We start from the raw sequence: 14184 nt of genomic DNA, 5'->3' as shown, positions 1-14184 counted from the left end.
TGAAAGAAGAAATGAAACTATTCAAATGATATGATTAGTATGCATTAAGTGGAAGAAGACAGACCTTTAGGAAAAAATGAAAACTAAATATTCAGGAAGTTTATTAGTTTTGAAAGTGTTTGTAGTAATAGTAACAGATTTTGAAATTTAAATTATATAAATATATTTTTCTTTATGTTATACTCAGCTGGTTTATTCCTGGTTCATTAAAATCTTAAGAATATGAAATTTGGGGAATTGAAACATTTACCATTATTGAATATTGATAATCATATAACTCTCACTTCGTTTTCCTGTTACTTCCTTCAGATAATTTCTCTTTTTTTTATTTTCAGGAAAAAATGCTATTACACTGACCAGAGGAACAAATCAATGGGCAGGTTGGTGGGTGATGTATAATTTCTCTCTGGATAAAATGTCATTTGGAAAAAAATAAATTAAAATGTTTGATTACCAATATCAGCAGCTGTAACTTTTCAGATAGACATCCAACAATTTGTTGAAACAATTTCCAAAGTGCTAAAATCACCATTAGCAACACTAAAAATCAGCTCATTTCTTTTTTTACTATTCCTTTGCCTTTGGGAAACCCTCTTGATATCTTATGAAAGGGATATTGTAATTGTAAGCTACCATCTGAAGAGTTTTCTTTCAGAGATCATTATGCAGTAATAATCAGTAGATAAATGATTCTAAGAGGACGTAGCAGAGACTCCTGGGCCACTCAGTTCAGTTCTCTTCATAGAAATGGTAAAGATCAGCCTCAATACCCATATGATGGCACTTAAAGTGTATTTTGCACTATAAATTTGCTCTTATTCTACTACCTAAGCTTGCTCATAGTGAAAACAAACTTCATTTAAAGAGTTTCATTATGAAATATCAATATAGCACTGTTGACTGTTTAGTTGGAAGGTAGAAGTGTGCAAGTAATGATTGCACAAATACAAGGTTTCATGCATATGCATGTTTTATGTTCATGGCAAAGACATTTTAACAGATAAAATGCAAGAACATTTTATAATATTCTGTGCTCAGTGATGCTGTAGGATAATAGAACAACATCTCAAAAAGCAGTACAATGCGAACAGCAGTCCGTGTTAGAAAATGATTAAATGGCTTTTTCCTAGAGAATGTTGGTCTCTTTTTAAATACAAAGATTAATTGTGATAGGATTTCACAGAAATTCATCCTGAACTCACTGTTTAGAAATTATGGGTGCTGAGGCCAGGAGTTTGCCTAGTGGTAGAGTGCTTGCCTACTATACACAAAGATCCAGGTTTGATTCCTTGGGTACCACATGCCTAGAAAAAGCCAGAACTGGTGCTGTGGCTAAGGTAGTAGACCTCTAGCGTTGAGAAAGTTCCACGGACAGTGCTCAGGCTCTGATTTCAGGCCCCAGGGCTGACAATTAATTAATTAATTAATTAGGGTAAGATACTGATTTAGAGTAACTTTAGTTCCCATACAAATCTTGGTCACTGTATCAACATTCCGTCATTTTTGAATACAAAAATCAACAACATTGAAATGTTGTAATATATAAATTTAAAACTGCAGTGTTATTTATCACATGTGTATGTTTATCTTGTTCAATGTGGAATGATTTATGTCTTTGTTTCTTTGTCTCATTGGTATATGACTAGAGAGGCAGTAAGATTTTCATTGGTATATGACCAGAGAGGCAGTAAGATTTTTAACTGTATCATTAGTGGGTTTCTATTAAATTGGGCATCTTTCTTTCATAGATTTACAACTTAAAAAATTTTATTAAAATCTCAAAATATTTTTTTGCATAAAGTTTATTTACATAGTTCAGTTTCATATGATTTTAAAGACATTCTTTACAATAAAATGCAATAAAATAAATGCTAAGTTTGTTTATTGGTTATTTATGCTATAAAATGGTGTGGCCTCTCTAAAACTAAAAATAGTGGGGATGATAAATAATCATCTTCACTGATAAAGAATGGATCAAGAATTTTACATCCTGAAGTCACAACTGATTTGACAATTAGCTTCAAATTTTTTATAATACTTTTACCATAATAAACCTGATTGAAATAGCTCTTAGGATATAGAATTTGCTGCCTTTCCATTGCTGGTTTAAAATGGTACCTTTTTTTTAAGCCTGAGTATTGAAAACCCATTATTGATCGAGCAGTAATACACTTGCCTAAAAACCAATCTTGTCTTGCCACTCAATTTAGCTGTTGCAGATAATGCTAAAACTTATTCATAGAGCTTCATAAATAGTATGTTAACATTGCATGATTCTTTTGGGAACATTTTGACAGTAACTTGGAATTTTCACAACCAATCATTTTTGCATCAGTGTTTCAGGATTAATTCCAGTCTCCACTTCTGTAGAGTCTCATTACTGACTTATTGTTTAAAGAACCAGGGAGCATGCTGTACCTCTAAAGAAATAAATATAGAGGGGCCGGGAGTTTGGCCTAGTGGTTAAAGTGCTTGCGTAGCATGCATGAAGACCCGGGTTCGATTCCTCGGTACCACATACATAGAAAAAAGCCAGAAATGGTGCTGAGGCTCAAGTGGTAGAGCTCTAGCCTTGAGAAAGTCCAAGGACAGTGCTCAGGCCCTGAGCTCAAGCCCCGGACTGGCAAAAAAAAAAAAAAGAAAGAAATATAGATTTAGATCCATTTTCAGATACATGTAGAGATAGATACACATAAATATACATATACCTTCAATAAATATATAATAGTACCTTATTAAGAATACTATTGGGCCAAGTGTGTGGCCTAGTGGTGGCGTGCTTGTCTAGCTTGCATTAAGATCTGGGTTAGATTCCCCATATCACCTACACAGAAAATGTTGGAATTGATGCTGTGGCTCAAGTAGTAGAGCACTATTCTTCAGAACGCCCAAGGACAGTCGCAGGCCCGGAGATCAAGCCCCAGAACTGGAAAAAAAGGAATATTATTCATACTTTTTGTGAGTAGTAATTCTTCAAATATTTTCCACAGAATTTTTTTAAATGAGGGTAACAGCTGTGGTGAAAGAGTCTAAACACATTTAGGCTTTGTTTTCTTATTTATTCTTCTGTGTAGGAACAGAATGTGTATGTGTGGGGGGGGGGGTGTATGGGTATCTTTTGGGACCGTTTTAGTATTTGAGTCCTATGATAAAGAATTGTTGTAGCTCTTGAATGTAACCTAACCTAGTTCTAAAATATGACTTTGTTCCAGGGTACAAAATTATTTCAGGAGAATCAAAAAGTGGATGGCCCAAAATCCAATGGTTCTGGACAAGTCAGCTTTCCCAGACCTGGAGGAGTCAGACTGTTACACAGGTCCCTTCAGCCGAGCACGGATTCACCAGTGAGTTGCATTTATTTCCTACCTGCCTTGATATTTGGGACTTAATGACAGAAGAAGATACCGCTGGCCATTTCAATGTTTACTAAATGGATCCACAAATATATCTATGTATGTATGTAAGTGTATATACTTCACTTCGGAACAACACTTAATCAACATTATACAGTATTCATTCATTTCATGATTTAGAGACAGCCAAGCAACAATGAGAAATCTGAGCAGTAGTCTAAGTTCCTTTCAAAACAACTACTGTGATAATCACCCAATTAAAATAGTACTATTGATAATAACGATAGAATTTTAATTAATCATAGAATGTTTATAATTAATTAGCTATCAAAAAACTTTTAAAAAATTAATGCATTCATTAATTAAACAATTTTGGTTTAATTTCATTTTAAATTATTTTGGTAAAAGTATTTTAGGGGCTTGGTGTTTGGCCTTGTGGTAGAGTGTTTGCCTAGCATACACAAAAAGCTAGGTTAGATTCCTTGGAATCACATACATAGAAAAAGGCTGGAAGTGGTGTTGTGGCTCAAGTGGTAGAACTCTAAGCCCAAGGACAGTGCTCAGGCCCTGAGTTCAAGCCCCAGGACAGGCAAAAAATATTAGATATCTCTCTATCCCTATTTCTCTACCTACAGGTGATAGTCCATGCTTATTTATTTAGATGTTTATTTAAAAAAAACATTTATTGAGTTCTCTATGTCACAATTGAATGTATAAGGGAGGTTGACACATCTACTGTGGAGGCATGAATTATGTAGATTATGAGCCACATTAATTCTTCAGCATCTATCTGTATCTCCCACTCCTCCAGATGTGGTAATCTGGGCTCTGAATCCAATGTTCAGGTGGAGTCATGCTGTTTTTATTCTTTCTGTTCTCTCTGTATGACAGGATTTGTCCCTAGATCTCTGCATGATATTTTCCTTATTATTATATCCCAATGCTTATCACAACACCACCGTCTCCATGCGCTGTCTTCTCTGTGCTACTCCTTTCTTTGTTCCTAGATATTACCTAGAATCTTTTTCATTTGTCTGCTTGTGTCATGTTTAATCTCTCCATAATGGTAATTGCAAGAAAAAAATAACACAAATATGTTTAAGAAATAGTTGTTTGGAAATGCTAAAGAACTTAATTTTAGCCCCAAAATACTATGAGGATGACCGTATTATCCTTCTGTAGTCTATAGTTCACTACATCTGAATTAAGATATATATATATATATATACAGATATATATAATTTTAGATGTTGAAGATCTCAGTGTCTAGTTCAATGGACAGGTGCAAAAACTGAAATAAAACAAGACTGAAAAAATCCAGTGTATTAGGAAACACACAAATAAAATGCATATTTAACAAAAAAAGTAAGCAAACCATTTTCAGAGGGCAGGATCTGAGAAGACTTTTGGAAGGAGATAGCTTGTTTATCAGGTAACAGTATGGAGAGAGATACCAAAAGGAAGAAGGACAGAAATGAAAGGTAGACAAAAGTATAACGCAGAGATGCACGCAAATTAGAGGCAGTGGTAAATTTTATCTTTTGACAGATATTCTAATAGAAGAAACAGAATCCTAAGACATGAGACTTGGCGAAAAGACTGGAGTGCAAGCACTGAGAGCCTTAGAATAAAATAAGAAATCCAATTATGAATAGAGAGTTGATGACATACTAAAACTAGTAGGTGCTCTAAGGATCAGATCTGTACTTTGGAACTCCAGTGAGAAATTAAGGGCTAGATTAGAACAATCTTCTAATCATCTAAGCAAGAGGAAATGACATAAAGAGAGAGGAAGAGTCATAGGTGGGGAGAGGCAGTTCATTAGACATGTTACTTAATGAGACAGCCCTTTGAGTGTAGAGAATGGAGGCACCAGAATCACAGAAGAGCGAATACCTCAGGACTAAATGCCCGGGGAAACGGCACTCCATTGCTATTGAGCTATTGTGAGCCTCTGCTAGTAATATGCTAGACATACACTAATTATTAGAAATGAGGGAAACATTGGAGCCTATGTTTCTTTGGGACTGGTTTACCTCACTTCACATGATTTTTCCCAAGTCTTTACATTTCCTTAAGAACAAGGCAATGTCATTCTTTCTGATGACATAGAATTCCATCTTGTAAATATACCACATCTTCTTGATCCATTCATCTACTGAAGAGCATATGAGTTGGCTCCATATCTTAGCTTTAGTAAATAAAGCTGCAGCAAACATAGCTGTACTGTTGGCTTTAAAAACAGAAAGATTTTAAAGTGACTCTTTGCTAATTCCCTCAGTTTTCTAGGCATGAATTTCATTTTCCATTATTCCCCCACCCCAGGTTTCTAACTTAGTATACTTCACATACATTAGCTTCAAAGGAGGAAACAAACGATGACCCAGGAGCTTGTAGTTATGGCAAGATTCTCTCGTTTGCTGTGAATATTAAAACCAATTTCCTTATGTTAACAGCTTTATAATAAACAATAAGGACACCTTCTTCAGTAATGCTACTCGAAGCAGGATTGTCTATCACATGCTGGAGCGTACCAAATATGAAAATGGAATATCAAAAGTGGGTAAGAACTTCAAATCTTAGAGAAAAGTGTATATTTGTTACAACCAGAGTTACTGTTGTTGGCTGTTGTTTTGGCAGTATTTGGGTTTGAACTTAGGCCCTCATGCCTGCTAGGCAGACTTATGAAACACACCTTTAGCAAAATTGTTTAACTACTGAAGCATTGACTTTGTTCATTAAGTGACTATATGTAGGACAAAATGAAGACAAAGCTTATGCATTGCAATTTGCTTCCTTTCATCAAAACATTTGAGGAGGGTATTGGAATGTGAAATATGTACATATCTTAGAACAGATTTTATTTTCTTAAAGTCCTCCAAAAACAATAAACCAGATGTTTTGAAAAGAAATATGAAGAGGCTGGGCACCCAGTGGCTTTTGCCTGTAATGCAAGCTACTCAGGAGGCTGAGATCTGAGGTAGTTTGAAGCCCACCTGAGAAAGAAAGTCTGTGAAACTACTATCTCCAACAAACTATTCAGTAAAGTCAGAAGTGATGCTGTGTTTCAAATTGTAGAATGCTGACCTTGAGCACAGAGAGACTCAGGGATAGTGCCCAGACCATGAGTTCAAGCACCAGAACCACAGAGGAGGAACGAGGAGGAGGAGGAGGAGGAGAGGAGGAGAAAGAAGAAGAGGAGGGAGGAGGAGGAGAGGAGGAGGAAGAAGAGGAGGGAGGAGGAGGAGGAGGAATAGAGGGAGAGGGAAGGGAAGGGATGGAGGGAGAGAAAAAAAATGAAGCAAAAGCAGTTAACCATGGATTTGTACTAATCTAAAATGAGAAATATCAAAGCAAGACCATCACCAATGGCTGACAAATAAACTAAGAAGTAATCTGTAATCCCAGTTATGAAGGACAAAAATAGGAGGAATGAGCAAGTATTGAGGCCAGGCAGGGCTAAATTATCTGAAAAGTAAGTAAAGTAAAATGGCTGGGGCCATAGGTAAAGTGGTAGCATTCTTACTTAGCTAATTGAGATTCTGAATCCAAATTCCATAGCTACCACAAAAAAGGGGAAGAAATCAGGCTCTCAAATGAACTGAAAATATACTTCATAACAGCACGGGTTATAGATACTTAATAAATATAGGTGTGGTGGTAAAGTCCTGTAATCTCAGCTACTTGAGACCCTGAGGCAGAACAATCACTAATTTAGCCTGTGCAAATTATCAAGATACTATCTCAAAGTTAAGTTTTAAAAATAAGGAAAACTAGGGGATAGTTAGGTAGAACAGTATTTGCCTGACACATTCATGGCTCTGGGTTTAACCCTTGCTACACTTTCAACAAGACATTTGATTTTAAAATAAATTTTTTCTAACTTCAATTAAAACTTTCTACACACAAATACAATATATAGATATGCAACACCCATTAAAATTATAAGCATTCGTTGTTTACCACTGTCACCCCCCTTTATAGCAATACTATATTATAACCCAATACTATATTACATTACCCAAGCTCAAAGTACATATTCAAAACCTTTCAATGGGCTGGAAAAGCACTTGCCTAGAAGTCAGAGTCCTGGCTTCAATCCCCAGTATATAAAAAAGGAAATAACAAACAAAAAAATCCCATTTCAAATAGCTGTTCCACATTCTACAATAAGCCGTAAATACAAATTAATTGCAAAGTCCTGATTAACTGATTTTGACCATAGTACTGAACAATGAAAGACCTTTGTAATGAAAATAAAAGGCTTCTTCAGTTTCAGTTGCGCAATTATTTCTGTGTTTATGAATATAAATAACAATGCAATAAATATATTGTTTTCCAAAAAGGCTTTTCTAACTGCCTGTTATCCCAAGCACAGTATGTAAAAGTTCACCACACTGCAGCCCACTGAAATGGAATATTTTGACTATGACACATTGTTAATTAGCCCCATTTGGCGAAGTATATACAAAGATTCCCCAATGCAATAACTTCCCAAGGTATTTGGGGTGGGGGCTGAGAATTATTATTCCTGCTTTGAGGATAAAAACTAAAATTGTTCCTGGCACATGTGATTATAAGTAAGTGGGTGTTGTTGTTATTGAATGACAGTGAATTTGTGTGGGAGCCTCTTGCAGAGCTCAAATCATAGTTGTTGTGGCTATGGAACTATGGAGTCACACAGTTAATAGTTTATCCTTTTTTCATTATTATTCATTTATAATTATTAATCATTTATACATATATAACCACATATACATATATACGCATTTAAAGGTGATTCATATATATACTAGTTTATTATATGATTCAGAAGGTGTATTTCACTGAATATGACTCAAATGTTTTCTTTCTGTTTGTTTTGTTATTGTTGTTCTCATTCTAGGTATTCGTAAGCTTATCAACAATGGCTCATATATAGCAGCATTTCCTCCACATGAGGTAATTCTAAAAGATAATTTCCCTTTTCTTTCCTTTCCTGCCTTACTCCTCTCCCTCTCCCCCTCTCTCCTTCACCCATCTTCCCTTCCTCCTCTTCCTCTTTCCCATCTTCCTCTTACTTTCCCTGCACCTCTTTTTTCTTGAGTTTTACACTTAGACCTGTGCTTCCTAGGCAAGTTTTCTACAACGTGAACCACACCTACAAACACTTTCTTGCTTCAGCCATTTTTCAGACAGATTCATGTGTTTTGCACAGGCCAGCCTAAGATTGTGATTCTCCTCCCTCTTCAATCATGTAGCTAGGATTACAGTGATGAGCTACCATCCCCAGGCTATTTTTTAAAATTGTGCCCTACTAGTGTTTTGCCTAGCCTTGCCTTGATCCCTGGAACTATGGACCCTCTTTATTTTCTTCCCAAGCAGCAGGGAATACTGGTGTGAGCTATTGTAAATTTCCAACAAAATAGATTTCCATGGAAAATAACTTTCATATTCTATGCATAATTCTGTGTATTTCATTTGAGTCGATCCCATAGACCTTTAAGATTTCTAAGACTGAGTTATAAACTTGGTGCTACAAATTGGTTCCTGTCCTACAAAACACTTCTCAGTTTGCCTTATGTGAGAAATCACAGGCCCTGAGGGACACTTCAGGGACTAGAAATCCTGATTGCTGTCTCTGCTCCAATATAGACAGCTCCCACCCTTGGTCTAGCTTCAGATCCAGTTACTCCAAACAGAGCAGATTCCCCAATTTTGCCTTCTCTTTTAGGATGCCTGAACGTTAAGGACAAAGTCAAAATTAAAAATTATAATTTAGGACTTACTTGATTCCTTGCCAGTTCATTACCTCTCCCCAGTCTTCTAAAAAATTCTTTATTTTATTATCTTTAAGTAGTTGGACAGAGGATTTGTCATTTAACACAGAAGCTTACAAATGCAATGAATCTTGATCAATGTCTCCTCTTTGAACATTATCATCCATGCCTCCCTAGCCTATCCCTTCCCTCATGCTTCTTAATTTTAAAGGATATACGTTAAATTATTGACTGCATTCTATCCCTTTTCTCCTCTTCTGTTTCAAGTAGAAATGCCTGCTGCACTCTGTGCTGGGCTCTGCCTGCTATGAATAATACTTGAATCTGTTTTAACTTCTCCTTGCTTCCCGGATATTCTTGGCTTCTTTCTTTAAGCAGATTCACATTTTAAAATGAGAATGAGTCTTCAGAGATTTTACTTTAAAACCATTACTCTTCTATTTATAAAGTAAAACAGAACATTCACAGGTTAAAATATGTGAGGAATATTCAGGCCTCTAGAGACAATAGTACATAAAATACACTAAGAAATTTCTTCTGGTTAATGAACTAAATGTTTTATGCAAATTTTCTCATTTGAACAACATTTGACACACAACAATAGTAACTTCATATATCTGTATCTATATTATGTATATCTATATATCTATATCTATATATCTATATCAAGTATATCTATATATCTATATCAAGTAGCAAAGACAGAATTCTGAACTTAGAGAACAAGCACCTTACAAATTTAAAAATGTCTACTTATAAAACGAGTAATAATATTAACAATAGCAAATATGTTTATATGTTTCATGTGCTAAGTCCTATTTGTGGATTTACCCATTATTCCAAAAGAACCATGAGGAGAAATATTATAGAGATAAAGAAACCAAAGGCCAGAAAAATGGGACATCACTGACTGACTGCAGGGTTGGTGAATGTTTAGAGCATTAAATGTAAAGCTCCAAGAGATGCTTTTTTAGAAAATAAAATTATAGTATCTTTTCTATGTGATCATTTTCTCTAAATAATTAAGCTGTATCCTAGCAGTCCATTTCCACAGTTGTTTGTCACAATCATATTGTTAATAATGTTCATGTTCACATTTATGCATATATATGAATTAATGGAGACAAAAAACAGAAAACAGTATTCTTAAAAAGAAAATAATAAAAAGAATAAAATAAAATTGGCTCAGGAATTTTAGACTAATTTTAAGTACGAATAACACAAAGAAGGTAAGTATGGCTAGTTAAAAAGGAAAGAACCAATGACAGTGTCTATATGTTGTTTTACTAAAGACTCTTCAAAGTGGGTGACTTGCATTCTTTGTATCATTGCAGATAAGAGAGAAACTTCTGTTTCTACCCATAGCTAAGATATTTTTTCCTTTTCATTAAGTACAATAACTTCCAGTGGAAATTGGCATAATAAGGTTAAAGACAGCAATAAAAGAACAGAAACAATTTATTCATTCATATTATTGTATGTGTCACAGGGAGCCTACAAAAGTAGCCTGCCCATCAAAACCCACGGACCTCAGAATAACAGACACCTGTTGTATGAGCGCTGGGCACGCTGGGGAATGTGGTACAAGCATCAGCCTCTGGACTTAATCAGGTACTGTACATGCACTGATGGAGAAAAGAAAGTTGTGCTGCTCTGTGGTCCATTTATTGGACTGGGAAAATTTTCTTACGTCAACCACATCATACCTATCAGCCTGGATAGCCACTAGAAATAACAACAACAAAAAAAACCACTCTATGATTGTTCAGTGATAGTAACTTAATGCAAAAAGTTGTTTATATAAACGATGGGAGAGTTTAAAGATTAAACAAGGCTTAGAAGTTAACCAGGGATTAGCAACAGTGGAGACAACATCTGGAAGGATGGAAGGGAAATAGCATCAGGTATAGTATCAGAGCCTGGGCCACAGCTAGGTACATAAACCTAGAAGACACCTAAAGGTGTCTTGAGTTAATAATCCTTCTTTCCATCTTTAAATTTCCTAATTTCTTAATCCAGCTAAACCATAAGCAAACATAGATCATCTAATATTCTAGAAATAGCTAAACAAATAGAAAAAGAAGACCTTAGAACAAAGAGATAATGACCAACAGAGCCATTATGTATATGTAATCATATCTCTGCTCCACTCCACTGAGGAATTTGTTTAAGGAAAAAGTGCCTTATTGCAATACCTGTTAATAAAATAAATTATACCTTCAAGCAGAGCTTTAAGAATGTAAGAGCAATGAATAGTCTTTAGATGGATGTTTCCAAGGAGAAATCAATAAAAGGAAAAGCTAGATTAGTAATGCTTAATGAAGGATGACTCCAAGTCTGCACCTGATGAAATATGTACAACACTCAATCGGCAGAGTACAAAGAAAGAAGTCAAAAGAGAATAGCGTTGAGAAATGGAAAATTTGTAAGGGGGAAGATATCACAAAAATATTTTCTCCCCTGCTTCACTACTCTGTGAATTAATTCCTAGTACAATTAAAAGCTTCGATCTTTAAAACCATATCTGGGGTGGGGGAATGTGTTAAGCAATCATCTTTAGAAGGTAGAGGCTTTCTTTTTTTTTTAGTATTCTTTTTTCATATATTTTTTATTGTAATTAATAGAAGGGTTACATTATATTCACCAGATAGAAGGTGCATTAATTCACATACATTGATACCCTTTCTCATGTCTTGGTCCCCATTTCCCTCCCCCCCACGCTCACCCTTCATCTTGTTTTCCCCCCTTCCCTATCCAATTTCAAATAACCAAATACAAATATATCCAATATATCAGATAACAAAGTGAGATACTGTAACAATATGAGATAACCAAGGGACAGCAAGAGATGAGAGATAACATAGTATGTTAAGAACAACAATCACACATTATATGGCTTTTGTTTCTATATCCTAGAGATCCTTTCATTTAGCATCATACTGTATGGCCTTATGTATCTAGGTTTGTTCTAATGCAAATCTCTCCTATGAGAGCCCAAGGTTTCTACTGATTATGACAAATGAGGGAAACCATTGAGCGTAAGTTCCTTTGTGTCTGGCTTACTTCACTTAATATGATTTTTTCTAAGTCTTTCCATTTCCTAACAAATGGGGCAATGTCGTTCTTTCTGACAGCAGCGTAGAATTCCATTGTGTACAAATACCACATCTTGTTGATCCACTCATCAACTGAGGCTTTCTTTTCTAAACCAGAGTTTGATAAACAATTCAGTTACAATAGCAGAAAGTTTGGCAAAATAAAACCAATTGCCTAGATGTTAGGATTTTGTCATTCTGTCATTTTTTCTTTAAACAATGTTGGTCAACTCTTGAGCAATGAAGTACACTGTTTTTCCTAATTCTTCCTATGGCAATTGTTGGGGAGCTGGCACCTTCCAGTTTCCAGTGGTAGTCGCTAAGGAAACAATAGCCAGTTTACATTGTTATAGAGAGAAAAAGCCATTTAAGAGAATCATGTAATTGCAATAAAGTATCGTGAATTTCTAGTACCAAAAACCTGTTGAACCCACTATGGGAGTAAGAGTAAGACACCCACCTAAGTGTGGTAGAAGAACTTGGAAAAATGTAGATCTACAACAATAATAATAGCATGGAGTGAAACGTAAGTACCAAGCAAGGGTTAAGAAAACGTTAAGCATTCCAAGAGAGGAATCCATGGTAATCAGGAAGGTAATGTTTCAGAAAACTTCAGAAAAGAGCTGTGGCCACTAGGAGGCAGACTGTGTGTGATGTAAGCTCAGATAGCCAACAATGCAGATGGAGACAGAAACCTACCTGCTCTCAGCTTGCAGTCAAAGGAAAATCTTTTGTTACCTTATATAAAGGAAATACGGTCTAAGTACAGCTCTGTGATATGCTACTAAGGAAGTGGTGGAAAAGGCCACAATTACGTTATAAAAATTTCACAATTTAAAGTTAGAAAAGAAATAAGTACAGTGAGCAAATTTTCCCCCTACAATGGCAACATTGTAGATATATTTTATTCACAACCTGCTTTGATAAAAGGGACTCCTTTGTATAACTAATGATAATGTCAAAAAATAAATGTTGGAAGTGGAGCTGTGGCTCAAGTGGTAGAGCACTAGCATTGAGCTGAAGAGCTCAGGGACAATGCCCAGGCATAGAGTTCAAGCTCCATGGTCAAAAATAAAATAAAATAAAATAAAATAAAATAAAATGAATGCTAACATCATAGCCATTGAGAACTTTATAAACAAGTACTTGTATCCGATTACCTAGATGGAGGTGAGGAGGAATTGAGTTTGCAGCTTATTTTCATCTAAAAATTTTACTGTGGTAAAAATTTAGCTGTGGTATCATTGTTTGCAAATTTTTATGTTGCCTTAACTCATAGTGAAGATTTGCTTTCTCATGCAGGCTGTACTTTGGAGAGAAGATTGGGCTGTATTTTGCCTGGCTGGGATGGTATACCGGAATGCTGATTCCTGCAGCAGTTGTTGGCTTGTGTGTTTTCTTCTATGGATTAGTAACAATGAATGAAAGTCAAGTAAGGTAAGTTTTGAAAAGATTTATTGAAAATGATCAACCCGTCTTTGGAATAGGCAAAAAAACTTCAGGATCATGCTAGCCTCTGAAATGTAATTCTAGGGCCAGGAGTGTAGCCTAGCATGCACAAAGCCCAGGGTTTGATTCCTTGGTAACACATATACAAAAAATACCAAACATGGCACTGTGGTTCAAGTGGCAGAGTGCTAGCCTTGAGCAAAAATTGTCCAAGGACAGTGCCTGAACCCTGAATTCAAGCCCCTGGACAGGCAAGACAAAATAATAAATAAATAAATAAATAAATAAATAAATAAATAAATAATAAATATGAGAAATAAGAAATCTATATAAGAAAATAATAAATAATGTAACTCTACTAATCCAATTTATCTCCTATTTGTGTAGTTTTATTTAGGAAAGAAACACTATAAGAGGTCACTTTGAAACTCTCATATGAAAATTATTTTAGACAGGATCCATAATTAATTAACTCTATGCTAAATTCCTCTTCCCTCTAAGTTTCAAATACCAATTAAAAATTGGTAT

General features: G+C 35.3%; 1 protein-coding gene across 2 annotated transcripts in view; it reads left to right on the top strand.

Annotated features, from left to right (window-relative positions):
- Ano3 (anoctamin 3) overlaps window positions 1-14184 on the top strand; it is a 176855-nt gene that overhangs the window by 95319 nt on the left and 67352 nt on the right. For both annotated transcript variants that reach the window (XM_090347982.1, XM_090347983.1), the window contains exons 7-12: window positions 336-380; window positions 3213-3344; window positions 5810-5916; window positions 8239-8294; window positions 10602-10723; window positions 13510-13644. In XM_090347982.1, coding sequence (XP_090204108.1) covers window positions 336-380; window positions 3213-3344; window positions 5810-5916; window positions 8239-8294; window positions 10602-10723; window positions 13510-13644 — 597 coding nt within the window. The remainder of the gene's footprint in view (window positions 1-335; window positions 381-3212; window positions 3345-5809; window positions 5917-8238; window positions 8295-10601; window positions 10724-13509; window positions 13645-14184) is intronic.

This window comes from Megascapheus bottae, chromosome 16 (genome assembly GCF_031878675.1).
Source record: "Megascapheus bottae isolate mThoBot1 chromosome 16, mThoBot2.hap1, whole genome shotgun sequence".
NCBI lineage: Eukaryota > Metazoa > Chordata > Mammalia > Rodentia > Geomyidae > Megascapheus > Megascapheus bottae.
Note: the sequence above shows the minus strand (reverse complement) of the source record. Positions and strands in the feature narration are given on the sequence as shown.